Source organism: Salvelinus alpinus, chromosome 14 (assembly GCF_045679555.1).
Source record: "Salvelinus alpinus chromosome 14, SLU_Salpinus.1, whole genome shotgun sequence".
NCBI lineage: Eukaryota > Metazoa > Chordata > Actinopteri > Salmoniformes > Salmonidae > Salvelinus > Salvelinus alpinus.
The window spans coordinates 27,826,421-27,854,159 of record NC_092099.1 but is presented as its reverse complement, the minus strand read 5'-3'; the positions used below and the strand labels follow the sequence as shown (position 1 = coordinate 27,854,159).

General features: G+C 42.7%; 5 protein-coding genes across 14 annotated transcripts in view; 3 read left to right on the top strand and 2 right to left on the bottom strand.

Annotated features, from left to right (window-relative positions):
- Positions 1-1,847, top strand: part of LOC139538694 (collagen alpha-2(IV) chain-like) — a 104,945-nt gene extending 103,098 nt beyond the window's left edge. Inside the window, exon 47 of the mRNA XM_071341052.1 lies at positions 61-1,847. Within this exon, the coding sequence (XP_071197153.1) occupies positions 61-315 (255 nt within the window). The 3' untranslated portion in view covers positions 316-1,847. The remainder of the gene's footprint in view (positions 1-60) is intronic.
- LOC139538702 (ras-related protein Rab-20-like) lies at positions 1,170-11,559 on the bottom strand. The gene is made up of 2 exons (XM_071341074.1): positions 11,062-11,559; positions 1,170-4,171 (listed from the first exon to the last, which is right to left on the bottom strand). Exons 1-2 carry the CDS (start codon positions 11,249-11,251, stop codon positions 3,570-3,572), a joined length of 792 nt encoding a protein of 263 aa, XP_071197175.1. The 5' UTR covers positions 11,252-11,559; the 3' UTR covers positions 1,170-3,569.
- Positions 11,560-11,591: 32 nt separating this feature from the next.
- On the top strand, positions 11,592-17,657 carry LOC139538697 (ATP-dependent (S)-NAD(P)H-hydrate dehydratase). 5 transcript variants are annotated; one of them, XM_071341058.1, is made up of 11 exons: positions 12,283-13,233; positions 13,336-13,815; positions 14,030-14,177; positions 14,359-14,404; positions 14,493-14,581; positions 15,037-15,145; positions 15,252-15,302; positions 15,427-15,531; positions 15,603-15,723; positions 15,816-15,936; positions 16,284-17,657. In XM_071341058.1, exons 1-11 carry the CDS (start codon positions 12,732-12,734, stop codon positions 16,432-16,434), a joined length of 1,923 nt encoding a protein of 640 aa, XP_071197159.1. In that variant the 5' UTR covers positions 12,283-12,731; the 3' UTR covers positions 16,435-17,657. The 5 variants fall into 5 exon arrangements, with proteins under 5 accessions (XP_071197163.1, XP_071197161.1, XP_071197160.1 ...); XM_071341062.1 differs by lacking the exons at positions 12,283-13,233; positions 13,336-13,815 and adding an exon at positions 11,592-11,749; XM_071341060.1 differs by lacking the exons at positions 12,283-13,233; positions 13,336-13,815 and adding an exon at positions 11,819-12,069.
- A 222-nt stretch (positions 17,658-17,879) lies between these two features.
- On the top strand, positions 17,880-20,538 carry LOC139538700 (inhibitor of growth protein 1-like). Of its 4 annotated transcripts, none has more exons than XM_071341068.1 (4): positions 17,880-18,036; positions 18,323-18,487; positions 18,854-19,002; positions 19,181-20,538. In XM_071341068.1, exons 2-4 carry the CDS (start codon positions 18,349-18,351, stop codon positions 19,817-19,819), a joined length of 927 nt encoding a protein of 308 aa, XP_071197169.1. In that variant the 5' UTR covers positions 17,880-18,036; positions 18,323-18,348; the 3' UTR covers positions 19,820-20,538. The 4 variants fall into 4 exon arrangements, with proteins under 4 accessions (XP_071197169.1, XP_071197172.1, XP_071197170.1 ...); XM_071341069.1 differs by having other exon boundaries at positions 17,902-17,999; XM_071341070.1 differs by lacking the exon at positions 17,880-18,036 and adding an exon at positions 18,070-18,204.
- Positions 20,539-21,276: 738 nt separating this feature from the next.
- Positions 21,277-27,739, bottom strand: LOC139538703 (ubiquitin-conjugating enzyme E2 A-like). Of its 3 annotated transcripts, XM_071341076.1 has the most exons (7): positions 27,246-27,286; positions 26,867-27,135; positions 25,203-25,283; positions 22,878-22,903; positions 22,504-22,593; positions 22,319-22,407; positions 21,277-22,065 (listed from the first exon to the last, which is right to left on the bottom strand). In XM_071341076.1, exons 2-7 carry the CDS (start codon positions 26,908-26,910, stop codon positions 21,937-21,939), a joined length of 459 nt encoding a protein of 152 aa, XP_071197177.1. In that variant the 5' UTR covers positions 26,911-27,135; positions 27,246-27,286; the 3' UTR covers positions 21,277-21,936. The 3 variants fall into 3 exon arrangements, with proteins under 3 accessions (XP_071197177.1, XP_071197178.1, XP_071197179.1); XM_071341077.1 differs by lacking the exons at positions 26,867-27,135; positions 27,246-27,286 and adding an exon at positions 27,604-27,739; XM_071341078.1 differs by lacking the exons at positions 26,867-27,135; positions 27,246-27,286 and adding an exon at positions 25,990-26,063.

Here is a 27,739-nt window from a genome sequence, read left to right as displayed (position 1 = left end):
TTGATCTGAAAACACAGGACATATGAAAGCAATCTCTTCCCCTCCCTCGTCTCCCCACAGCACACAGCAGCAGGTGACGAGGGCGGTGGTCAGTCTTTGTCGTCCCCTGGTTCCTGTCTGGAGGACTTCCGCACCACTCCCTTCATCGAGTGTAACGGGGCCAAGGGCACCTGCCATTACTTCGCCAACAAACACAGCTTCTGGCTCACCTCCATCGAACAGTCCTTCCAGGCAGAGCCTGCCTCCGAGACCCTGAAAGCAGGCCAACTCCTCTCACGCATCAGCCGATGTCAGGTCTGCATGAAGAACCTGTGACCTGGCTCACACTTAGTCCCCTTTGACCCTGTGATGTAATTTCCTTTGACCGTACCGCCCCACCAAACACAATTCAGGTAGACATTACACTTAGGCGCAGATCTAGGATCAGCTCACCCTCCCTAAATCTTAACCTTAGCCATAAAGGGGAGAACACAAAACAGACCTTAGATCAGCATCTTGTGATGACTGAAGGACTGTGAACGCTTCAAGTGGAGAGCAAGTGTCCTGTGGTGATAATTGGAAAAGAAGCCCCGGCATGAAGTCAACAGCGATATGAAATATACATGTTAATGTTATTTTTTAAATTGTTTGTTCTATTTGATATGGTGCTCTAACTTATTACCTCAGCTATGTTGTATACAGTGCATTTAGAAAGTATTCAGACCCCTTCACTTTTCCCACATTGTTACATTGCAGCCTTATTCTAAAATGACAAAGCAAAAGGTTTTTTTCAACATTTTTACAAATGTATTAAAAAAAAAACACAGAAATACCATATTTACGTAAGTATCCAGACCCTTTGCGATGAGTCTCTAAATTGAGCTCAGGTGCATATTGTTTCCATTGGACATACTGTTTCTACAACTTCATTGGAGTCCACCTGTGGTAAATTCTGTTGATTGGACATGATTTGGAAAGGCACACACCTGTCTATATAAGGCCCTACAGTTGTCAGAGTAAAAACCAAGCCATGAGGTCAAAGGAATTGTCTGTAGAAACTCCCCAACCACAGGTGTGCCAAGCTTGTAGTGTCTCCAGGCTGTACTGAGTAAAGGGTCTGAATACTAATGTAAAATTTCAGTTTTTTGTTTTTAATACAAAAACACTAAAAACCACTTTGTCATTATGTGTGATTAATGGGGGGGGGGGGGACAATTTAATCCATTTTAGAATAAGGCTGTACCGTAACAAAATGTGGAAAAGGTATACTATCCGAATGCACTGTGCCTAACATGTTTAACTGACCATACAGCTGAAAGAACCAAAGATGCCTGTGTACGCACTGCTTCAGTTATCAATGAATCTAATGATTGATAATATTGATTGTGTGTGCACTGCTTCAGTTATTTAGATTGTTTAAGTGCGCTTACCTTTTATTATTCAGGTATACAGTAATGCCACTACACTAACCCTCTACCAATTGTAAATGAGGTTTGGTTGAGATTTAAGTGAGAAGAAATGCTCTTAACATTCAGTATTAATCTGCTTTACATCAAGTCTTCTTCTCACGTAACATAACATTTATGCATCAAGAGGCCTTACAGTGCAAACTGTTTGTTAACAATATATCAAGTGTATGTATCAATATATATTACAGCTCTTACCCATTCATATATTGTTTTGGTCACAAAATGCACTGATTTACTTTCCTACGTATATTTATATCCACTGAATGAACTTGATTTTTATTTTGCTCAGAACTAAAAAATATATTTTGTAAAATTGGCCATGAGTTTGATGTGCTATGAATCCATTGAATTCTATTGTAATTGAGTCATAACAAAAAATAAAATGTTTTGTTTGTTATACTTCTGCTGGTGGTACATGCATTGACATTCACACTTTAGCTCAAACAAACTATATCCCCCTATTTCTAAATGAGAAGAATCTTTTATCGTATATTTGAAAATATACGATATCTTACACATATTGTGGTGTAGATTTGGTGCAAATTACATGAAAAAAAGGAATCAGTAAAAAAAAAACATGCAACAGAACACACCTAAGCAAATGTAAAGCCTGATTGTTAAACCAACATTAAAACATCTTTAAAATAGGATTAATTTACACAATTCAGTGTGGCCACCCTGGTAGTCAAACAATTACTGCTGTTGAACAAGGGCATATGTAGCTAGGTTTCCATCCATTTGGTGACAAATTCTCATGTGAATATTCTAACCACCACGAAAAGAAAATCTGCACTTTCCCACCAGTGGTGTGCTTATACCAAACGGATTTGTTGCGGATTTAAAAAAAAAAAAGAAGATGTGCGTGATGACGTAGTGAACACAAAATATACTTTCGCTTAAGTTTTCATAAAAACTGTTGCGTTAAAATAGTAAATGTGCTACTCTGGTCTTGGCACGTGTGCTCTAGCCAACAGCTCACAGATACAGTTTGGGTAGGCTTAGTCTACGTGATGAGATTATGGATATTTTTATTGGTCAAACGGCAGTCAAACATCGATAATCACGTCACCAGAATAAGACCCTCGATATTTATTTATCAAGCTCATCACCTTGCACTTTCACCACCGTGTGAAGTTCATCATAACTTATTTTATCTGTAGCCTAATAAACTACGTTTTCCCGAGTCGTATTGGGGGACCACACACACAACATATCATCGTGTGACTCCCAAGTTTACTTCGATATGCTGGTTATTGTAACAATATCTGCGTATAAAGGCATTTCCACCAACATTTCTCGCGCAATTAATTTCACAGACAGAAGGATGCCACCATGTCAAACGAACAAATCTGTTGGCGTTTATAAAATTGTACCGAAACTTCCTGTTTCCGTCACAGTTGTCATGATTTTTTTTTATATACAGAATGACTACTCGCAAAAAACTGTGGATGGAAACAAAGTTAGTGACATTCTCATTCCAAAAAATGAACAAAAATTCAATGATTGATTTATAAACAGGTGAACTGTGTACCAGTAGCCTATTTCCCATATCCATATGCAGGTTGACATGTCATGCATCTTGCCCTAGAGCCAATAGATGGGCCACCTGCAAAGTCAAAATTGATTATATTGTAAAAATTAATGAAAACAAAAAAATAGCTTTTTGCTCTTAATTTAAGGTTATGGTTAGCAGTGTGGTTAAGTTTAAAAATCTGATTTTATGACTTTGTGGATGCGCCAGCTAGTGACCACTCTGCCGAGAAGATTAATTACAAAAGATGCTAACCTGCTCTACACATACAGAAATTCTGGCCTGAACTCAAGTCCATACAGAACCTCTCGAAGATGTTTAAAATCCAAGAACTCCTTACTCCAGCTCTCCACTATAGTACTTTCTGGCTCATTGAAAGAATAATTAAATTACTTGTTTTAATTATTAATTTGATTGACAGCTTGATTGAAAGAATGTGTGTGCAGGTGTGTGTGTGTATATCAACAGTCACCGCTGAAAATTCTCAGAATGTCCTGGGAGACCAATACAGATGACATGAACTCAGCTCTTTACGGTCAGTCTAAAACCCCCAAACAGTTTATCCATCCCTCCCCACCTCCCCCTAATCCCTAGCAGCAGGCGGTCCTAGCCCGTTTTCCTGTCCCTTTGCACTCTTCCAGGTCCACGGTGGGCGATCCCTCCCTCTCAGTCCTCTTCTTGAGGACGGAGGGCAGCACCATATCGAACAGCGTCTCAAAAAGAGCGTCCACGTTATAGCCGGTCTTGGCACTAGTCTCGAAGCACATCTTGTCCGCAGGCATGCTGTTCGTCTCCTCCAGACCCTTGTATCTAAGGATCCTCCCATACAACGCCTCTGCGTCCTCCCGGCTCACCTGCTTGTTGACTGACACCCCTGACAGGGAGATGGGGGAGGCTGGAGGGGTGGGACAGGCAGAAGGCACCCTGGGCTCCCCAGTCCTCTCCCTGTCCCCCTCTCTCTGGTCCGCTGTCAGGCCATCCTGGTTGGCTAGCAGCTGGGCCTGGGGGTCTGTGATGTCAGCCTTGTTGCCCACGATGGCGTAGATGCAGTCATTATTGGCCGTGTCGGTGAGGGACAGGAAGCGCTCCTCCAGCTCAGCCAGGCTCTGCCAGTTGGTCACATCGTAGGTGAGGATGGCAGCAGCAGCGCCCCGGCAGTACATGGAGCCCAGCCCGTGGAACTGCTCCCGACCTGGGACACACACAGGGAAGGATGACCAGAAAACATTAGAAGCACACAGGAGAGTAGATGCATACACATAATAGTTGATATAGATTCATGATGTTCTTATATAGACCAACGGACACCAAGTAATAACAATAATAAATTCCATTTAGCAGATGCTTTTAACCAAAAGGACTTAGTCATGCGTGCATACATTTTTTACATATGGGTGATCCCGGGAATCAATCCCACTAGCTTAGCGTTGCAGGCGCCATGCTCTACCAACTGAGCTATAAAGGTAAACCAACCACAGACAAAAAGGCACGAGTTTAAAAAGAATGGGCTTCCAAACTACAGGTAGCCTATAGCCTACATATTACAAAAGGGAGAGGGCGGGAGATCTAAAGAGACAGCGAGAGAAAGAGAGCGAGACAGTCAGTAGCCGAAAAACAGAAGCAGCCATTGTTGTAGAATAACACAAAAGCTCTTCAGAGAGTGTGTGTGTGTGTGTGTGTTTCAGTACAGCAATCTCATCTGGGAGCCTTTGTGCAAGTGTGGAGTGTGTGAGAGAGCTCTTTGTTCAGAACATCATCTGCCAAATTTCCCAGAAATCCTGGGAACCTTTGAACTCGGTCCAAATGAAATGTTTCACAGGTCGTAAGATATCGAATTACAAACCTTAGGCCTGACTATCCAGAAGTAGCTTGCCTGATACATAACCCACCAAATAAGGAGAGCTGTGCTAAAGTCTAGTTTATGCTGACACATCCATTTTCCTGGGATCAAGAGAGTTTGAGGAAGATTTGGTTTGAGAATAATCTCTACAGGGTAGAGAGTCGTTGTGGGGCAGCAGGGCTAGGGTCCTATTCTGCCCACAGATACATCTGTAGGGAGGAGGGCCAGTCAGGAAGACATGTGCTAGTTAGGGAGATGACTCGACACTCCAGGGTTATATTAGGTCCAGTATTAGGTCCCCCTCCCCTCTTAAGGGCTAAAGACGACGGCAGCCACCGGCTACTGGCTCTATAACTTCCGTAGGAAGTTGATCCACCTACCACTGAAACATCCATTGGTTGAAGTGAGACAATGTGTAAGTAAGTAGTATGTGTTTGGAAGTAGGCCTAGGCCTATGTAGGCTACTGTTTACTAAAAAGCTAACCCTCCCCAATAGTCATAAGAATTCAAGCAAGCAGTGAAATAAATCAGAGTTGAAACTCCCATAGAGAATAAGGAACCAATACCGTGGCTGTTTGACAATGGTATTTTCTGTTCTGTTCCCCTTTCATTTGCTTAGTTTCTGATACTATAGACTTTTCTGATATTCATTCCTTGCATTCAATTACAATACGGGGGGGGGAAAACACCTCTGGTTTCCATGATTGCAGAATCAGATGTTACACCAGTATGGTCAGCATGATGTCTGGCCGGGATTGGAGGATTTCGGGGAAATTACAACAATGTCTGAGCCCTTCTATATACTGTAAATCATTCACTAACAAGGCTCATAACCCCTTCCCCAAGAACTTCGGACTTGATTGTGCAATCATAATACTTCCTATTTTAACCTGTGATGTGGACATGGCAGGCAACAGCATACTGCTGAGAGGTCATGGGGATAAGGAGCAGGAAATTGTGTTTTGGTGACTCAGGGGTTTTTCTATCTTTCTAACACAACAACAGTCACTGGGCTGGTGTTAAGCCCCTTACTGCTTTTGACAATGGTGTGCAAAGCAAACACACACTCGTTTTAGCATTCTGTCACCAGTTTCTTACAGTAAGTCAACCAAAATAATTTTGCTTTTTCTAATAGTCGTAATATTCCTTGTGTCATATAACCAATTCACCTTTCTTTCACATGCTGTGATTTAAGATGATTTTGATAAATGTTTACCCAAGTTCAAAGCACTGATATATCCCAACCTCTGATCTCACCTGTTATTATAAAGTATCAGAAGTGCCCATTTGATACAAATGACCAAAACAATTCATATCATTACTTCCAGGTTACAACCTCCAATGAGGCGAGGGCATTAGCCCCACAAGTGTGCCAATCAGGATTTCAAAAACACTGAATGTCGAGTTTAGGCCTAGGCCTGTGTGTCTTTCTGAAAATTAGGTCTAATAACCCAAAACCTAATTAATTGAAACTCTGGTCAATACAATATTGCATATACAGTTGAAGTCGGAAGTTTACATACACCTTAGCCAAATACATTTCAACTCAGTTTTTCACAATTCCTGACATTTAATCGTAGTAAAAATTCCCTGTCTTAGGTCAGTTAGGATCACCACTTTATTTTAAGAATGTGAAATGTCAGAATAATAGTAGAGAATGATTTATTTCAGCTTTTATTTCTTTCATCACATTCCCAGTGGGTCAGAAGTTTACATACACTCAATTAGTATTTGGTAGCATTGCCTATAACTTGTTTAACTTGGGTCAAACGGTTCAAGTAGCCTTCCACAAGCTTCCCACAATAAGTTGGGTGAATTTTAGCCCACTCCTCCTGACAGAGCTGGTGTAACTGAGTCAGGTTTGTAGGCCTCCTTGCTCATACACATATTTTCAGTTCTGCCCACACATTTTCTATAGGGTTGAGGTCAGAGCTTTGTAATGGCCACTCCAATACCTTGACTTTGTTATCCTTAAGCCATTTTGCCACAACTTTGGAAGTATGCTTGAGGTCATTGTCCATTTGGAAGACCCATTTGCGACCAAGCTTTAACTTCCTGACTGATGTCTTGAGATGGTGCTTCAATATATTCACATAAATTTCCTCCCTCATGATCCCATCTATTTTGTGAAGTGCACCAGTCCCTCCTGCAGCAAAGCACCCCCACAACATGATGCTGCCACCCCCGTGCTTCACGGTTGGGATGGTGTTCTTTGGCTTGCAAGCCTCCCCCGTTATCCTCCAAACGATGGTCATAATGGCCAAATAGTTATATTTTTGTTTCATCAGACCAGAGGATATTTCTCCAAAAAGTACAATATTTTTATTAATTTCACCTTTATTTAACCAGGTAGGCTAGTTGAGAACAAATTCTCGTTTGCAACTGTGACCTGGCCAAGATAAAGCAAAGCAGTTTGACACAAACAACAACACAGAGTTACACATGGAATAAACAAACATAGTCAATAATACAGTAGAAAAAGTCTATATACAGCATGTGCAAATGAGGTAGGATAAGGGAGGTAAGGCAATAAATAGGCCATGGTGGCGAAGTAATTACAATATAGCAATTAAACACTGGAATTGTGGATGTGCAGAAGATGAATGTGCAAGTAGAGATACTGTGGTGCAAAGGAGCAAGATAAATAGATAAATACAGTATGGGGATGAGGTAGTTGGATGGACCATTTACAGATGGGCTATGTACATGTGCAGTGATCTGTGAGCTGCTCTGACAGCTGGTGCTTAAAGCTAGTGAGGGAGATATGATTTTTGCAGTTCGTTCCAGTCATTGAGGGCAGAGAACTGGAAGGCAGGGCGGCCAAAGGAAGAATTGGCTTTGGGGGTGACCAGTGAGATATACCTGCTGGAGCGTGTGCTACGGGTGGGTGCTGCTATGGTGACCAGTGAGCTGAGATAAGGCGGCACTTTACCTAGCAGAGCCTTGTAGATGACCTGGAGCCAGTGGGTTTGGTGACAAGTATGAAGCGAGGGCCAGCCAACGAGAGCGTACAGGTCACAGTGGTGGGTAGTATATGGGGCTTTGGTGACAAAACGGATGGAACTGTGATAGACTGCATCCAATTTGTTGAGTAGAGTGTTGGAGGCTATTTTGTAAATGACTACGCCGAAGTCGAAGTCGAGGATCGGTAGGATGGTAAATTTTACGAGGGTATGTTTGTCAGCATGAGTGAAGGATGCTTTGTTGAGAAATAGGAAGCCGATTCGAGATTTAATTTTGGAGATGCTTAATGCGAGTCTGGAAGGAGAGTTTACAGTCTAACAAGACACCTAGGTATTTGTAGTTGTCCACATATTCTAAGTCAGAACCGTCCAGAGTAGTGATGCTGTACGGGCGGGCAGCGATCGGTTGAAGAGCATGCATTTAGTTTTACTTGCATTTAAGAGCAGTTGGAGGCCACGGAAGGAGAGTTGTATGGCATTGAAGCTCGTCTGGAGGTTAGTTAACACAGGGTCCAAAGAATGGCCAGAGGTATACAGAATGGTGTCGTCTGCGTAGAGCTGGATCAGAGAATCACCAGCAGCAAGAGCGACATCATTGATGTTTACAGAGAAGAGAGTCGGCCCGAGAATTGAAGCCTGTGGCACCCCTATAGAGACTGCCAGTGGTCCGGACAACAGGCCCTCCGATTTATCTATCAGAGAAGTAGTTGGTGAACCAGGCGAGGCAATCATTTGAAAAACCAAGGCTGTTGAGTCTGCCAATAAGAATGTGGTTATTGACAAAGTCGAAAGCCTTGGCCAGGTCGATGAATATGGCTGCACAGTAATGTCTCTTATCGATGTCGGTTATGATATCGTTTAGGACCTTGAGCGTGGCTGAGGTGCACCCATGGCCAGCTCTGAAACCAGGTTGCATAGCGGAGAAGGTACGGTGGGATTCTAAATGGTCGGTAATCTGTTTGTTAACTTGGCTTTCGAAGACCTTAGAAAGGCAGGGTAGGATAGATATGTCTGTAGCAGTTTGGGTCTAGAGTGTCTCCCCCTTTGAAGAGGGGGATGACCGCGGCAGCTTTCCAATCTATGGGAATCTCAGATGATTGAACAGGCTAGTAATAGCGGTTGCAACAATTTCGGCAGATAATTTTAGAAAGAGAGGGTCCAGATTGTCTAGCCCGGCTGATTTGTAGGGGTCCAGATTTTGCAGCTCTTTCAGAACATCAGCTATCTGGATTTGGGTGAAGGAGAAATGGGGGAGGCTTGGGCGAGTTGCTGTGGGGGGTGGAGGGCTGTTGATCGGGGTAGGGGTAGCCAGGTGGAAAGCATGGCCAGCCGTAGAAAAATGCTTATTGAAATTCTCAATTAGTGGATTTATCGGTGGTGACAGTGTTTCCTAGCCTCAGTGCAGTGGGCAGCTGGGAGGAGGTGCTCTTATTCTCCATGGACTTTAGTGTCCCAGAACTTTTTTGAGTTTGTGCTACAGGATGCAAATTTCTGCTTGAAAAAGTTAGCCTTCGCTTTCCTAACTGCCTGTGTATATTGGTTCCTAACTTCCCTGAAAAGTTGCATATAACGGGGGCTATTCACGTGGGCTTTTGTACCCGTTTCCTCCAGCATCTTCACAAGGTCCTTTGCTGTTGTTCTGGGATTGATTTGCACTTTTCGCACCAAAGTACGTTCATCTCTAGGAGACAGAACGCGTCTCCTTCTTGAGCGGTATGACGGCTGCGTGGTCACATGGTGTTTATACTTGCGTACTATTGTTTGTACAGATGAACGTGGTACCTTCAGGCATTTGGAAATTGCTCCCAAGGATGAACCAGACTTGTGGAGGCCTACAATTTTTTGGGCTGATATCTTTTGAGTTTCCCATGATGTCAAGCAAATAGGCACAGCGTTTGAAGGTAGGCCTTGAAATACATCCACAGGTACACCTCCAATTGACTCAAATTATGTCAATTAGCCTATCAGTAGCTTCTAAAGCCATGACATAATTTTCTGGAATCTTACAGGCTGTTTAAAGGCACAGTCAACTTAGTGTATGTAAACATCTGACCCACTGGAATTGTGATACAGGGAATTATAAGTGAAATAATCTGTCTGTAAACAATTGTTGGAAAAATTACTTGTGTCATGCACAAAGTAGATGTCTTAACCGACTTGCCAAAATTATAGTTTGTTAAACAAGAAATGTGTGTGGTGGTTGAAAAACAAGTTAATGACTCCAACCTAAGTGTATTTAAACTTCCGACTTCAACTGTACATTCATTGTCATTATGTTGACTTGATTGTCTGCATTTCATCACCCCTTATACCAACCATTTTTTTTTTTAAATATGGTAAAAATCAAGTGTTGGCTGTTGGGCATTGCCCCCAGTCCAATATCTAACACCAGATCTGGAAAGATATAGCCCTTGATCATGACTTTAAGTTCGATTACATTACGCATAAGAGTCATTGAACGAAGGCGTCTTCTATAGGGGGTGTTTTGTTAAGCGTTGCGGCGCTCGGACTGAACATTAACACGCATCGCTTGCGACATGGTTTTGGAAGCATAAGTAACTTATCTTTCATATCAGTGAGAATTAATTTTCCAAAAAAGGTTAAACAGAACATGTAAGGAAGGTCCTTGGACTAAAGAGTAATGTTAGGCTCCTTTAGTCCAATATTGGGCTAGGAAGGATATAGCCTTACCCTTGGTGGATGGAATAAATATAGAGATACATAATGTGATGTTATTGTCCCTGAACATCTTGAACCTTGAAAATGTCTAACATCATAAAGTTTTAGTGTAGCACTATATAAAATCATGTGATATGACCTCCTCCACAGTGCCAACTAGAATTTGAGATGGGTTTTGTAGAATTAGAATAGACCAATTTCAGATTAACTATGATTTAATGGCAATTTAATCTGTCCAATATGACCTAGTCCAACATAATAGTAATCAACTTGTCCAACATCTGTAATTCTTGTCCAGTAGCCCATTTAACCTGGTAGGCCAGATCACTAATCTGATCTGGCCACAGTCACATGAAAGGGACTGTCCCAGCCAAGCAACCCTCAGGTGGAGGAGTCACGTACTCTCCACAGGTAAACACAGTGGAAATCAACAACAGAGCTGACCATTATAAAGTGACAAAGGTTACTCAGGCTACACTGATTGTTACACGTGTAAGGCCCCACTCTAAACAGGCTGTGGATATTAAAACAATTAGGAAAATAACGTAAGACCTACTATAAACGAGACCTACTCATAACAGTCAATAATGAACACCTTACCAGCAGTGTCCCAAATTGAGATATTGTAGGGTCCCCACTGTTTGAGGAAAAACGCCCCTCCGACAGTGCTCATGGTGTCTTTAAACTTCCTATCCGTGTACCTGTGGAGCAGTGAGGTCTTCCCAACGTTCATGTCGCCCAGAATGACAACCTTGACGTCGGGCTTCCTCATCTTGGAAAGCTCGGGCATGGTTCTTGCCCCGCGCCGCTTGGCAGCCTTCCTCAGCGGTGTAGCAGAGACACACTTCAAACTATCTTAACTTTACCTTCCTTTAGTTTACGGATAAAGGACAATGTAGGTACAGATTGCCATTAAAAAACATAGCTACTTAACATCGACAGATTAAAACACACATACATCGTCCTGGGTCTTCGATATTACTCAAGCGATTATCAATACAATCAACACCTCGATCTAACAAGCACGACTAATCGGAAGATCACCGATCTTCCCTCTCTCGTTCACTTGTTGAAAGTGAATTTCAAAGTTGTGATGAAACCGGAAGTTGATTTAAACACTTGGGGAGGTTCAATACATGAGTGGCACTTGATTTAGCTCGCATTGCGCTCCTTGAGGGCAAATATATATATGTTTAAATGAACACCACTGCGCGCAGGAGAGCAAATCGAGCAAACATGTTTATTGCTAACATTTAGACGAGACAGGTGATGAGCTGCTAGTAACAATGTAAGTGTAACATTCGACTATTCAATGACGTAAACAAATTACAACTCAATAGGACATTCAATTTCCTATGTAGAATGGACGTCTATCTGTGAACTTTACCCTATATTAAATTGCATAAAGTACCTCTGTTTCTTTAAGAGCTTAAAAAACCAATCAGATTCCAGTGTCATATCACAGATAGAACAATCTTTGGTGAGTTTGGTCATATCTCCTCGCCAACCCACTTCCTGTTTTGGTTTGGGCTCTTTTAGCAGCTCTCATGATCCCAGTGACGCGTCTCTCTATCCTATTTTCAGCAGTAACGCACAGTTCGTGCCTAGGTAAGATCTGTCAATGTGTGCGCGCTGTCTGTGACACCTCTAATACCACTGTTTATCTAGGGGCACGAAATAGGCTCGCAAGGGCATGTCAGAATCATGCAACATGGAAGTTGGATGGTTGTCTTTTGCCTCAGTACTGTTGCACTGACGATTGTTGTATCACTTCTGTATCTAAACGAGGAAGGTAAAGTAAAAACAACAAATACTGTACTTTAACATTACATCCCTTGCACTATAATTGTATAAATCACAATCACTGAAATAATTTAGTTCCTTTAGGACCCAGCAGAGCTCCTCGGAGTCTATCCCTGTGATGTAGTACACATTCTGCCCCTGACGTTTGTGTTGTAGTGTACTGGTAGGGATCTATAATCAATCAGCTTTGCAGACTGTGGGACACACTAATCTTCATTATATGAAAGTGCATTGTCTTAAACTCAACATCAGGCTGCTGAATGTGCGCCTTCCATGTCTAGGTAAATTGTTACCTGGTATCAATCTCAGTCGGAATGTCGAGCTTCGAGGTTTGATGCAGGATGTTGCTAGCTAGCTAGATAGCTAACGTTAGGACATTTCACTAGCCGAATTGCTAGTTAACTTTTTTGGGTTTTCAAACTTCTGCATGCTTTAAAATATCAATCACGTTGAACTCGCACCTAATTATGCTCGCCATTTCAACACGGGGCTTTCTGTGGTCGGATGTCGAGACCAGAACCTTGCTTAACATCTGGGGCGAGCAAGACATCCAGACAGCGTTGGATGGGAACTTCAGAAACAGTCATGTCTACCGCGACGTCGCCCGAAGGTTGGGAGAGATGGGGTTCGAAAGAACCCCAGAGCAGTGTAGGGTGCGAATCAAAAGCCTGAAAAGGCAGTTCCTCCTGGCCAAGGAGGGCAACCTGAGGAACAATGGACAATACCACAAGATCTGCAAATTTTACGATGCCATGGAGAGGATCCTGAGCAGCCGTCCCCAGATTGACCCCCAGGAGCTGCTAGACAGTGGGGCTGTGGGGGATGAGACCATGGACGGGACAGAGGAGGAAGAGGACACAGACCCTCCACAGCACCCATACCTGGAGAGCACAGGGGAATGCTCCTATCCAGAGACCCAAGTGAAGCTGGAATACCCTCCCATCCCTATCCCTGTGACTGTGGGAAATGGTAAGTAGCATTTATATGACATGTTTTTACATTGTTATCATATTGTATGCAGCTACTACCACAGTCACAGCCCTCAAAACCTTAATCCACTTTCCTCCACAGGCACCACAGTCAGACAGACCAGCAGCAGCCAGTCAGCTAGTGGGCCGTCCTCCAGCCGACCCAAGCGGCCCAAGAAGCGGCACGCTGACCTGCCCCTGGACAGTCTGATGGAGCGATTCCTGGAGCAGAGTGCTGAGGCCGAGCAGAGCTTCTACCAGTTGGAGGAGCAGCGTCTGCAGGTCGAGGACCGCCGGCGAGAGGCCGAACATGCCCGCGAGCTCCACATGCTCCAGGTGTTGGGACAGATGTTCTCCAGCATCGCCACCAGAAACCCTGTCGCCACAGCAACCGCAACCACAGCAATGCCGCCTGCTCGGAATACCATGGAGTCTACCATGCAGCCCAGTGTGCCGATGTCCGCCTCCAGCCATATGACGCGTGGTCGGTCGTGTCACCTCCGAGTCCGCTCGCCCCAATCCCAGGCTGAGTGGCCCAGCTACCACACTCAGCCACAGTCCAACGCAGGTTCTCAGACTTTAGGTATTCACTTCTCTCACTCAGTTGGCGTGTTTGAGCAATGGCCAGCCCTGGTGAGACTGCCTGTCGAAAAGCAGGTCAAACAGAACTGAATAATGCGGGAACAGACGCACAAAGATGTCTAAGCCTAAAAGCACACACAACACACAAGCAGCTAGCGCAGGGAAGCTACACATTTTAAGGAGAACTCTGAATACTTCTCTCTTTTCTTTCTCAGTCATCGAGCGCTCCTTCTCCCTTGGAACAGCCGCACGCACAGGCATGGATGATATCCTTCCACTGGTGAAAAATATAGTCCCTCCATTGACATCTAAAAAGCACAAAGGCCAAGACGGGCGGATTGGGATTATTGGGGGATGTCAAGAGTAAGTCACCCAAGTGACCCAACCCAACTCCACCATCAACTTTGATCTCTAAATGAAGGTTTTCTGCCTTATACCAATATTGTGTGAGGTAACCAAAGTAATTTACAATTTTTTCTCCTCTTCTTTGTGTCCTTTCATTCCATCCATTCTTCCTGCTGACAATTGTTCTTGTCATGGTAAGGTATACAGGAGCTCCGTACTTTGCTGCTATTTCTGCATTGAAAGTGGTAAGCACACAGTAGCTTTCTTGGTTCTGTGTAATTTGTTCTCTGCTGGAGACATTGATATGATGACAAAACCTCTGTCACTTCTTAGGGGGCCGACCTGTCACACGTGTTTTGCACTAAAGACGCAGCGATAGTGATCAAATCCTACAGTCCGGAGCTCATAGTTCATCCTGTGCTGTAAGTTACGTCTTAGAAGCCAATGTATACACTGACAAGCCAATGTATACACCTTCCTAATATTGAGTGGCACCCCCTTTTGCCCTTAGAACAGCCTCAATTCGTCTGGGCATGCTGGCCCATGTTGGCTCCAATACTTCCCACAGTTGTGTCAAGTTTGCTGGATGTTCTTTGGGTGGTTGTCCATTCTTGATAGAGGGGAAACTGTTGAGCGTGAAACACCCAGCAACATTGCAGTTCTTAACACCCTCAAACCGGTGTGCTTGGCCTTTCTCCCTCCTTAATCTACACTGATTGAAGTCGATTTAACAAGTGACATCAATAAGGGATCATAGACTGACCAGGTGAATCCCGGTGAAAGCTATGTCATTGAAATGGCAGATGTTCCTAATGTTTTGTACACTCAGTGTTTGTAAACAGTGTGTATATGATGTTGATGATAACTGTGTACATAGGGACAGCCCCAATGCAGTGGAGGAGATAGAGAAATGGCTCCCCAGACTCCATAGCCTGGTGGTGGGACCGGGGCTAGGCAGAGACGACAAACTGCTGAAAAACGCCAAGGCACGTGGGGCACTGAATATATATATATATACACACACACACAGTCAATTTTAGATTAGACAGTCCACATGGTATTACCAATGTTCTTATCAGTCTTTTTCTTTAGGAAGTAATTGAGAAGTCCAAAGCAAGAGATATCCCTATAGTTATTGATGCAGTAAGTACTGTACACATAACCAATTTTTGCTTTGGTACATTTAAAAAAATATATATATATATAAATGTCCAATATATTTATATATTACAAGGATGTTCAGTGATTGTGTGTGTTCCACCAATAGGATGGGCTGTGGCTGGTTGCTCAGCAGCCATCAGTCATCCAAGGGTACCAGAAGGGCATCCTGACTCCCAACTACATGGAGTTCACCCGGTTATATGAGGCTATGGTGAGTCTGCCAGTGCTAGCGCAGTGTGTGTGTGTGTGTGTTCGTTCATTATTAACCCTCTGTGTTTTCAGCACCATGAGCCTCTGGATAGCAGTGACCATCAGAGGAGTGCCATGGAGCTCAGTGTTGCCATGGGCAACCTGACCGTGGTGCTCAAGGGGGAGGAAGACCTAATCACCGACGGTAACAAGGGTTAGTGTTACAAACACACACAGCTACACTCAGTAAGTGCTACACTCACAAATAGTCCTGTAAAAATCTGACTGTGTTTCTGTGGTGTCCAGTGATCTTGTGCAGACAGGAGGGCAGCGGGCGGCGGTGTGGGGGGCAAGGAGACCTCCTATCTGGCTCTCTGGGAGTGCTGGCACACTGGGCATACGCCTCCTCAGAAGACATGACCAAAAGGTACCATATTCATCTCATCATTTTGTGATTAAACACTGACACGACCAAAATGAATATAGCTTTATGATAACATATCGTCGCTGTCTGATGAAAAACCTCGTCATTCAATTTTCATGTATTGAAAGCAGTAACTTTCATCAATGTGCTCCGAACATTTGACTCTAGGACCAAGAACATTTATTCAGAATAGCTTCTGAGGTTTTGAAATTGTAAACGAAAGCAATTTTTTCCATTTCCTGAAAAGTTTTTTTATGTTTTGTAGGATATGTAACCTAGTTGGTGTAATTTTATAGTGTATTCGTCATTGATCTAACTTATGTATTCTCCAATCTCTTCTTCTGCCTAAGTGTGAACCCATCAGTGGTGGCAGCTTTCGGGGCCTGTTCTCTGACCAGACAGTGTAACAGACAGGCCTTTCACAAACATGGCCGAGCCACCACCACCACAGACATGATCCAGGAGATCAGCTCTGCCTTCAAAAAACTATTTGAGAGCTGAGAACAGTCTATAGGAGCAGAGTCCAAGATACTTTTGTATATATAGTGTATGTGAGTGTAAGTGGACAACCCTTCAAATGAGTGAATTCGGCTATTTCAGCAACACCGTTCGAGCACACAGCCATGCAAATCGAGCACACAGCCATGCAATCTCCATAGACCAACATTGGCAGTAGAATGGCCTTACTGAAGTGCGTGGCACTGTCATAGGATGCCACCCTCCCAACAAGTCAGTTCACCAAATTTCACCAAGTTTGACGAACAGGTGTCCACATACTTTTGGTCATGTAGTGTACTGTACATGTATACATAAAGTATTACATTCATAAACACAAACACTTTCTTCCATGGGAATCCTGAATATCCATTATCTTCTTTGACATTGGGCCAAAGAGCCCAACTATCAATGTAGCTAGTCTTTACCTCAGAGGTAGTTTCCGATTGAGTCAACATTTGCATCGTTTTACCATAAATGCAATATTCACAAACGCGGTAACATTGCCTTTCAAAAGCTGCATAGTTGACAACCCTCGATCGGATTGAGTTAATAAGAAATAATTCACACAAAAAAGACTGACTCCAACATATGAAACCACTTCTAGCATAGCCGCAGGAAGATGTTTGAGGGTGCTGCTCTTTTTTTGGCCCGCACTACAGAAGGCTATCTCAGTTCGCTAATGCGGACTAGTAAAGGCCCAGTGCAGTACTTTAGTGAAAAAACTAAATAAATAAAAAAATGCATTAATTAACCACTATTTCCCACTGGTATGACTCGTAGTTTATTGGTGCTCAATAAGTTATAGACCTTGACGATTTTTTTACATTGATAAATACATTTTGGCTATGTTGTCTCTCTTACACTGGACCCATTGAAACAAAAAATGACAATGCAATATTTCCTTTACACTGGAGTCTGTTATTTTCTTAGTGTCTCCTTTGCTATTCAAAAAAGTGTGAAAGCCAGCACTTCATAATTAATGGGGCACATGAGGGTGAGCTGAGATTACACACCTTAATATCAGACTACCCAATGTACACATACTGTAACACACTGAGCAATACCTGGTGAAAGTTAGAGAATACAATTTAGAATCTGTGATTTGTTTCCAGACAGTTAATCATATTCCATAAATGACTTTACTGTCATGAATAATATAATCTTAGTGACATATGGTGTTGTCTCCTGTTTTTGTCAACCACCCTATATTAAAATGTTGGAGTTCACTTATTTGTTCTGTCTTTACTCTTCATCGGTCGCTTTTTCAGTCTTCTATCTCCTTAACAGTGTTGCAGAGAGTTGGTCTATAACTGTCTTGCTCAAACAGTACGAACATGTGCAACTGTAACATCAAGCATGGACCATTTTCACTAGATCTGCATTACTACTAATTAAATGTATTAAAACGACTGCCTAAAGTATCTTCACTCACTGAAGAAAATTACCAATGGCAGATTTGTTGCTGATACGTTGCGCATGCGCATACAAACGTACAGTTCTCCACGTTGGACCAGACGCAATCAATACATAGTTGAGTTACAAGATTCTCCAGTTGGATTGAATACATTGTAAGAAGTTCATTAAACGGCAAATATAAAGTTGCTGGTGAGTAAGAATTGCTCGCTAGTTGCGTAGCTTAATTTTCGTGTTTAGACAATTAGTTTGAAGGCTAACGTCACTGCTAGCTTAGTTAACGTTAGTTCGCTTCTAGGCTGTTAGCTTACCTAGCTTTCCCATAAACGAGCTAACAGTAGTAACGTCAGCGTGTCAAAAGTAAGCTCAGGGAGTTTGCTAGATACATATTTTTTTAATAAAAGTTCAACGCATATCTTTAGGATTATGAGTTTCGGATGTTCTGTGTAACAAATATATCTTATTTTGTTGTGGACAGCTTTGTCTGGACTTCGACAGAAGAACATGCTAAATCCGGCAAACGGTGACCCGGTCCACGTCGTTACAAATTATGTGGAAGAATATTTGGACTTGGTCGAATCACTGCCATTCGACCTACAGAGGAGCGTGTCTCTCATGAAAGAAATTGACGCCAAATACCAAGGCAATTTGTTCACATTTCATCCAACGACAATCTATATACATAGCTCTAATCATAATGTAGCTAGCTATCGTTAGCTAGCGAAACTGTTAGCCCAGCTATTTGACGTTAGCTACAGTAGGTAGCAAGCACCTGGCTACTGCTGGCATTCAGCTATACCAGCTTGTGCATCAGTAATGTAGTTGGAATAGTAGATACCCTTTATTCACATTTTGTCACTTAGTTATGAACTAGATTTGTTCCAAAGTATGTACATGTATTTAGCTAGCTACAGTAAAACTATTGTTTTCCACTTTACTAATGTGCCATGTTTGTTACATTTAAAAAAAAAAACATTATTTAACTAGGCTTGCATAATGTTTTTCTCAGATGTCCTGCATGAGCTGGATGATGCTTATGAGCGCTACCGTCAGGAGTCCGACCCTCTCCAGCGGCGCAGAATGCAGCTGTCCATCCAGAGAGCTCTCATCAGCAGCCAAGAGCTAGGAGATGAGAAGATCCAGATTGCTGGGCAGATGGTGGGTAAATGTGGCGGCTGCCTGTATACTTTGCTGAATGACTGTCCAGCTTTAAAATAACAATAATATATAGATGAGGTAGCCCCACATTGGTCACTCTCCTTGACTAACCTATGTCACCCCACTGATCACAACCCACAGTATATATAATAAACCCTGTACTGTCCTACTGTTCCAGGTGGAGTTGGTGGAGAACCGTAGCCGACAGGTGGACTGGCATTCTGAGCTCCTCCATGCCTCCCAGGAGATCCCAGAGATCCATGTACCCACATCAACTGCTTTGATGACGACTGCAGCCTCCATGATGTCAACGTCGGCAGTGACAACCACACCGGGCAAAGCGGGTCACCACGACAAGAGGCGTGACGAGGTAACGCCAGGCTCAGTCGGTGGAGGGGAAAAGTCTGTCGGGAAACGTTCGCGGCGGCAGAAGAACGGAGAGAACCGGGAGAGCTATGGAGGCATGGATCATGGTGATGAGGCGGGCATGGGGGCAGCCAGGGAAAAGAGGGCCAAAATGTCATCGTCCAAGAAGAAGAAGAGGTCAAAGGGCAAGTCAGAGAGGGAGGTGTCACCCCCAGACCTGCCCATCGACCCAGATGAGCCCACCTACTGCCTGTGTGAACAGGTGTCTTACGGCGAGATGATTGGCTGTGATAACGACGAGTGTCCCATCGAGTGGTTCCACTTCTCCTGTGTGGGGCTGCATCACAAGCCCAAGGGGAAGTGGTTCTGCCCCAAATGCAGGGGTGAGAATGAGAAGACCATGGACAAGGCACTGGAGAGGGTGAAGAAGGAGAGGGCCTACAACAGGTAGCTGCTCTACCTGGCCCAGTGAACGTTGTTTGTGGTCATGTTTTTTTGTTATTGTATTTTTCTACTCCCAATTAGTATCAATGCTGTTTGAAAATGAAGAATTGGGGCCTCCCGAGTGGCGCTTCAGTCTAAGGCACTGAGGCGTCACTACAGACCCGGGTTCAATCCCAGGCTGTGTCGCAGCCGGCCGACCCATGAAGCGGCACACAATTGTCCCAGCGTCTCCGGGTTAGGGGAGGCCTTGGCCGGCCGGGGTGTCCTATCACGCTCTAGCGACACTTTGTGGCGGGAAGGGCGTATGCATGCTGAATCGTGTCGCTAGTACGGTGTTTCCTCCGACACAATGGTGCGGCTGGCTTCCAGGTTAAGCGAGCAGTGTGTCAAGAAGCAGTGCGGCTTGGCAGGGTCGTGTTTCGGAGGAAGCATGGCTCTCAACCTTCGCCTCTCCCGAGTCCGTACGGGAATTGCAGCGATGGAACAAAACTCTAGCTACCAATTGGATATCACAAAATTGGGGAGAAAAGGGGTTAAAAAAAACAAATGAAGAATTAGAAAGAGGGACATGTCATTTTAGTAAAGGCTGTACTGTAAGATGGACATCCTAGTTCAGAACCACTGGTTTAGAGCAGATATGTAATACAGATGATTGTTGACGCTAGTGTATCTTGCATGCAACCATACTAGCCATATTGCTCCGAACAAATAAAACATTTTAACCAAGATTGCGTGCTAAAATTCATTTTAGACATGCACTATATTACAAGGTGGCTTACAGATATGAATGCAATGTGATTCCTATGTTGAATTGTCTTTGCATCACCTGTATTTACCATGGGATGTGACTGCTGTTTGTTATAAGTGCCATTAGTAATAGGGCTGCCCTAGCAGCAAGTTATTGTTGACAGATGGTTAAATTGATGATGCCTGGGGCCTGTAGTTGTGAGGACAGTCACTTGTGACACCAGTGAAAATAGTATTTAAATGCATCTTGGGCTGGAGCCCATTGTGTCTGGTCCAATGGTAGTATTCTTGAAGGCCTTGGCATGTATATTATGAAATCCTTTGGTCCCTAGTCTGTGCTTACTGTCTGTCAAAAATAGCAAAGGAACAACTCACGTGGTATGTGTACACCATCATGCCATGTCTGCGATTAGTTTGATGTTTAAAGAGTTCCTTACCAATAAACCATATTCTCATTAAGTTGGTGTCAAATGTCAATGCGGCAGAGGCATTGACTAACTGATGGAAGTGGGCAGCTAGTTTCTCAGTGCTAGCATTGCAAGAGATCACCGATTTCACAGTATTTACCAGATAGCGAAAGCTAAATATAGGTGATTGATGACTACGGTAGGGAGCACATGGTTAACCAGCCAGGAGAAACGCAGTACTACTGTCATAGTAAAGGTAGCTTTGACGACTTATTTACAATTGCTGAAAAAGTGACATGGACAACCAGTGCAAAATCTGTACAATCAGGATGTATGTTCTATATACGAGTACTTACTGAACAGAGAACAAGAACGCACTATCACTGTCATGCATGTAACAGAGCAAACAAAACAGCAAAGACATGGGTTAAGCATGTGGGTCTAGTTCTGAATCAGGTTGTTTAAGGATAAACACACACAACAATTTTCCAAAGAAAGGTAATGAGCTTGATAGCTCAGATGCTGCTTTGTAAAATGAGCTTATGTATTAAAGGGTAAGGGGAGCACACCAAAGAAAGGACCTACAAGCAGGTTAACATGGTTAATAGAATATTTCTTCCAAACATTACACATCAGTCCAACTCATTTATTTCAGTGTGGGAAGGGAGGAGGCAGGTAATTGACGTCCAAAAATTGTCCTCAATTGAAGACGGTGGCGACAAAAACAAGATTCAGCACATAAGTCCCCTGATAAGCCAAAACAGGAGGGAGAAATAGAAAAAAATAACGAAAACTCCACTCCAAGCGTGTCAGGAAAAAAACATTTTCAACAAGGGACAGGTAAAGTGCATAAATATGTAAAAGTAAAATGGAAGAAACAAAAAAAATCTAAATTAAGATTACTCCTCAAACTCGCATCACACACAGCTCAGCGCTGGGGATAGAGGAGGCCAGAAGGGAGAGGATGTGGTCAACTGTCCCTCCAGCTCTGTTCTACAATGGCCGACACACGCTTCTCGTACTCCCTCTTGTTTTCTTGGTAAAGCTGGGCCGCCTGACTGTTTGCTGGACTGTTGGGGTTTGGTTCATCTAGCAGAGACTGGAAGAAGGGAACGGAGCGAGGTGATGAATAATGAGCCAACTGAGTAGACGAGACAGACTTTCTACAGCACAGAGAGCAAGACATAAAAGTGGGCATGCACCATGACACTTCAGGATGTTCAGTATGGGAAGTCTAACATCTGTTGTGTTTTATAATCTCTGCTTTGTCACAGTAGGACTAAATGTTGACGGGGAAGGGAGGATACATGGCATATAAAATGTATTATGGAAAACAAGATATATTTGCCTACCTGAATAGAGGTAAGAATGGATGAAACATCATAGGTTGGACTCCATCGATTCTGCAGAATGTCTAGACATATACTGCCATCTGCATACACTGTAAATAAAACGGAACGGTTAAAATACCATTAACCTTTGCAGGTAATACTAACTATAATCAGGCTGTTTTGCTACTGTCGTTATGACAACATACCATTTGGATGAAACATCTTTGACACAAATCGTACTGTGGGGGGTTTGTTAGGGTATTCTTCTGTGAACTCAACAGTAAGCTTAAACGTGCCTGGAACATAAAAGATGGGAGGGGGGGGAGATTAATTAGAACCATGGCTCTAGTTCATATCACTCTAGTTCATACTATCATGCAACAAAGAATGTTAGAAAACTTAGCATTTACAGGTGTTGCATTATCTGTAACACTGCCGGTAGATAAAACAGGAAGTTGATGATTGACTGCTTTAGCCTACTTTATGTGAAATTGATCAAATCAACAATTACGTCACACACAACCCTCAGCTCCATAGAGTATGCAAACACAAAGAATGGGGTGCACAGTGCTGTACTCACCGTCCTCAAAAGGTGTCCCTTCTGGGCTGTAAAGGGAAATAAATATGTTTAAACGTTTTCTCTGTATGTGTGAAATATATGCATGTGTCATTTCCCCGTAAATAAGTTAACAGATGAAGGAGGAACATTGTGATGAGCAGATGAATCACGTCACATTTTTGGTATCATTGGCCCAGAAAGGTATTGAAATGACCTTGATCTCAGAATTCCCAATAACTACGCTGACCAGCTGGCAAGTGTCTTCAATGACATGTTCAACCTCTCCATGATCCAGTCGGTAATACCTATACATTTCAAGACCACCATAGTCCCTGTACCCAAGAATGCCAAGGTAACCGTCTAAATGACTATCGCCCCGTAGCCATGAAATGCTGGTCATGGCTCACATCAACACCATCACCCTAGCCACCCTGTACCCACTCAAATTCCCATAACGCACAAACAGATCCACAGATGATACAATCTCTATTGCACTCCACACTAGAGGTCGACCGATTATTCGGCATGGCCGATTAATTAGGGCCGATTTCAAGTTTTCATAACAATCGGTAATCTTCATTTTTGGATGCCGATTATGGCCGATCACATTGCACTCCACGAGGAAACTGCGTGGCAGGCTGACCACCTGTTACGCGAGTGCAGCAAGGAGCAAAGGTAAGTTGCTAGCTAGCATTAAACGTATCTCATAAAAAGCAATCAATCTTCACCTAATCACTAGTTAAACTAGTAATATCATCAACCATGTGTAGTTATCTAGCTTGTCCTGCGTTGCATATAATCAATGCGGTGCCTGTTCATTTATCATCGAATCACAGCCTACTTCGCCAAACGGGTGATTATTTAACAAACGCATTCGCGAAAAAAGCACTGTCGTTGCACCAATGTACCTAACCATAAACATCAATGCCTTTCTTAAAATCAATACACAAGTATATATTTTTTAAACCTGCATATTTAGTTAATATTGCCTGCTAACATGAATTTCTTTTAACTAGGGAAATTGTGTCACTTCTCTTGCGTTCAGTGTAAGCAGAGTCAGGGTATATGCAGCAGTTTGCGCCGCCTGGCTCATTGCGAACTGTGTGAAGACCATTTCTTTCTAACAAAGACCATCATTATTTTGACAGAATCGTACATAATTATGACATTACATTAAAGGTTGTGCAATGTAACAGCAATATTTAGATGTAGGGATGCCACCCGTTAGATAAAACACGGAACGGTTCCGTATTATACTGAAAGAATAAATGTTTTGTTTTCGAAATGATAGTTTCTGGATTTGACCATATTAATGACCAAAGGCTCATATTTCTGTGTGTTTATTATATTATAATTAAGTCTATGATTTGATAGAGCAGTCTGACTGAGCGGTGGTAGGCAGCAGCAGGCTCGTAAGCATTCATTCAAACAGCACTTTACTGCATTTGCAGGCAACTCTTAGCAATGCTTGAAGCACAGCGCTGTTTATGACTTCAAGCCTATGAACTGCCGAGATTAGGCTGGCAATACTAAAGTGCCTATAGGAACATCCAATAGTCAAAGGTATATGAAATACAAACGGTATAGAGAGAAATAGTCGACGCTTCATAATTCCTATAATAACTACAACCTAAAACTTCTTAACTGGGAATATTGAAGAACTGGTAATATTGAACCAACAGCTTTCATATGTTCTCATGTTCTGAGCAAGGAACTTAAACGTTAGCTTTTTTTACATGGCACATATTGCACTTTTACTTTAATTTCTTCTCTTTGCATTATTTATTTGAGACTAAATTGATTTTATTTATGTATTATATTAAGTTAAAATAAAAGGGTTCATTGTTCATTCAGTATTGTTGTAATTGTCATTATTACAAATATATATATAAAAATCGGCCGATTAATCGGTATCTGATTTTTTGGTCCACCAATAATCGGTATCGGCATTGAAAAATCATAAATCGGTCGACCTCTAGTATAGAGGTCCTGGATGGCAGGAAGTTTGGCCCCAGTGATGTACTGGGCCATTCGCACTACCCTCTGTACTGTCTCAATTTCTATTTTATTGTATTACTATTTACTTTTCCCCCAAAATGTTCTTACTTTTTAACTCCGCATTGTTGGGAATGGGCTCATAAGTACTTCACGGTAAAGTCTACGGCTGTTGTTTTCGGGGGATGTGACCAATAAAATTTGATTTGAAACTACCAAGACAGAAGGCTATTTCTGAACCCTAACTCTGCAATATTTGCTGCCGGAGCATGGGGTTATAAATAATACTGCACAGAAAATCTGTGACAGTCTGAATGTGCACATCTGACCGGTTGCGCTTCGCCATCTTACCCGAATATGACTGCATTCCACACCATTATGTTGTTTTCGGAAGGGGCACCACTGACGCCAGCCGGAGGGTCTTCTTGTAACCTATGGGGCCCGAGAAAAACAACTTTAGTTCCACGTGTCAAATTGCTTGCTACCTAGCTAATATATACTTATTAACCCAATTTTCAAACTGATAGTTATTTTACAAATCGACACATTAGTGAACTCACTCTTACTTGCAATATTATCAACCAATGCAGAAGCCCATAAAAGTGTTAATGCTACTTAGCTAGCTCAACGTTCTACCCTGTACAGTAGGTGGTGGTTATACACCTTATGAGTGTGGTCTGCCAATAAACCTCAAAGAAGGAACGTAAGTGGGAAGATGGCGAAGTGGATGCTGAGTTCGAATCGAGCAGCATGTTAGGCACATTTGGTGAAGACAAATGTTCCGAATGGACAACAGTAGTATTGAAAACTGGACCGAAAAGGAAATTGTCTAAAATTGGATTGGAGGATACGTGTGTGAATGATAATGAATCGCTTCTTGTTGGGATGCATTTGTTTAGTAAGGATGCATATGTGGGAAACCCATTTGAGGTGTCAAATGGTGAAGTATGCACTTGGAAAAGTAAGAGTGACCAGTAGTGGTTTTATTTTGATTAATTGTATTTCTGAAGAGCAGAGGAAGATTGCTGTGGGCCTAAAAAGAATCAGGACAACAGAAGTTTTGTGTTTTGAACTTCGGAGTAGAGCACCCTTCAAACGAGTCATCTCAGGGGTGACGACGGATGTTCAGGTGAAATACCTGAATTTAATTCCTGGTGTGGTTGATGCAGTGTCTGATCCGCTGGGTGAATGGGGAACAAGAAGAACGTCTGTCGGGCCTGTTTTTTTTTTGATAAAGAGCAATTACCTACACATGTGAAGCTTGGTTATGTAAGATACGCAGTAAGAGCTTTCACCTGAGTGTAAGGATGTAAAAGATTTGGCCATTTTTCAAGTGTTTGGACTTAAGGCTCGACATCTGAAAACTTGCATGGGGTACTGGCACCGGAAGACCCGCCCTCACAGGTTCCCCTTGGGAACAGATCTGTTCTATTTATTTTTTACAGAAAATGTGTTTATTTTCTTTTGGTAGTTTGTTCACTTTTTGGGTGGAATCCTGTTTCCACCCGCATTGTGGCGGGATGCACATTCAATTGTGTGTTCGCCAATATACCATAGAAGAAACCTCGAAGAAGCTAAACGTCAGTCACAAACCGTAACGGTTAACGTTATGCATATAAGCACGGGATATCGCAAAACCAATTTGAGTAATCTTATGTATGACGTATTGTTAATCTAACCCAGTTTCGCTTGCGAGTGAGCTATGGTGACTCGCATTGGGAGAGCAAATTGTTTTCTTCGCTAGCTAATCTGTAGCCAAGTATTGGCTGGCAAGCTAAATAACGTAGCTGACTGTTTTAGAGTAAAACGACTTTCTCGGCATGAGCTATTTTCAAACGCAACATTACACATTTGAGAATTGTAAACTAGATAAACCCCAAAATGTCAGGAAAGAGACGGCTGTGTGATTTTCTAGTTAACGTTTGCTAGCTAGCTTGGTAACCTTCGCTGACTAGCTTTGCTAGTTAGCTTCTTCAGACATCAATAACACCATCCGTGAAAAATGTTCATCTCACCGTTTAAAATCTCTCATCAATCGTCTTCTTGCCGGAGTAGACATCGTAAACTAAATATATAACGGTAACACAAATGTACTGCTTTATTTACAACAAAAGTGTTTATAATATAGCTTGTTAATGTTGTGTTTACAACATTCAGCTCTCTTTTTTTCCCGCTGTCGCCTCGGTGAAACGATATCCTTCGAGTCTTACCCTAGCCGCTGGTAAGTGGTATATTAGGCGATACCACTTCAGCTAATAGGGGACGTCGTCGTTTCCGTATTCTTCTAAAGAAAACCGAAACGTAGGAACATTTAGGTTTTAATATAATTTTACTTTATTGTGTTACATTTGTATTGAAAAACGATTTAATACGTATCTAATTACTTAGTCTCACCTTATTTCTATTTGAGACCGTGTTTGACGGGGGGCGTGGTTACAGGGACGTAGCGTTTGTACGGTTAGGTAAAAAATAAAAACTCCAGCTATGAAGGCCGGTCTTGGGGACAGGTGACAAACGGGTGTTCGCACAGGTGAAATAGTGGGCATTGTCCAGATACAAAAGGAGCGGTGACGAATACCATATTGGTTAGAGCGTTGGGCTAGTAACCGAAAGATTGTAAGTTCGAATCCCCGAGCTGACAAGGTACAAATCTGTCGTTCTGCCCCTGAACAAGGCAGTCATTGAAAATAAGAATTTGTTCTTAACTGACTTGCCTAGTTAAATACAGGTAAAATAAAAATATATACTTTACCCAGTACTAGGACATTTTTGCCAAAATCATGGTTGCCTCTGGCAGGAGGCTGAGACTTGGCCGCAAGTGGATCTTCCAACAAGGCAATAACCCCAAGCACACATTAACATCTACAATGAAATAATAATTGACCACA

Bases quoted from the DNA above. Each gene is read 5' to 3' on its own strand.
- LOC139538702 (XM_071341074.1), bottom strand. From the start codon at position 11,251: ATGCCCGAGCTTTCCAAGATGAGGAAGCCCGACGTCAAGGTTGTCATT. The intron at 4,172-11,061 runs GTAAGGTGTTCA...TGTGTGTCCCAG, and splicing joins CTCAATTTGGGACACTGCTG to GTCGGGAGCAGTTCCACGGG.
- LOC139538697 (XM_071341058.1), top strand. From the start codon at position 12,732: ATGCTCGCCATTTCAACACGGGGCTTTCTGTGGTCGGATGTCGAGACC. The intron at 13,234-13,335 runs GTAAGTAGCATT...TTTCCTCCACAG, and splicing joins CCCTGTGACTGTGGGAAATG to GCACCACAGTCAGACAGACC. The intron at 14,405-14,492 runs GTAAGCACACAG...GTCACTTCTTAG, and splicing joins CTATTTCTGCATTGAAAGTG to GGGGCCGACCTGTCACACGT.
- LOC139538700 (XM_071341068.1), top strand. From the start codon at position 18,349: ATGCTAAATCCGGCAAACGGTGACCCGGTCCACGTCGTTACAAATTAT. The intron at 18,488-18,853 runs GCAATTTGTTCA...TGTTTTTCTCAG, and splicing joins AATTGACGCCAAATACCAAG to ATGTCCTGCATGAGCTGGAT. The intron at 19,003-19,180 runs GTGGGTAAATGT...CTACTGTTCCAG, and splicing joins TCCAGATTGCTGGGCAGATG to GTGGAGTTGGTGGAGAACCG.
- LOC139538703 (XM_071341076.1), bottom strand. From the start codon at position 26,910: ATGTCTACTCCGGCAAGAAGACGATTGATGAGAGATTTTAAACG. The intron at 25,284-26,866 runs GTGAGATGAACA...CGGGCCCCATAG, and splicing joins TTGATGAGAGATTTTAAACG to GTTACAAGAAGACCCTCCGG. The intron at 22,066-22,318 runs GTAGGCAAATAT...CCCTTCTTCCAG, and splicing joins CCATTCTTACCTCTATTCAG to TCTCTGCTAGATGAACCAAA.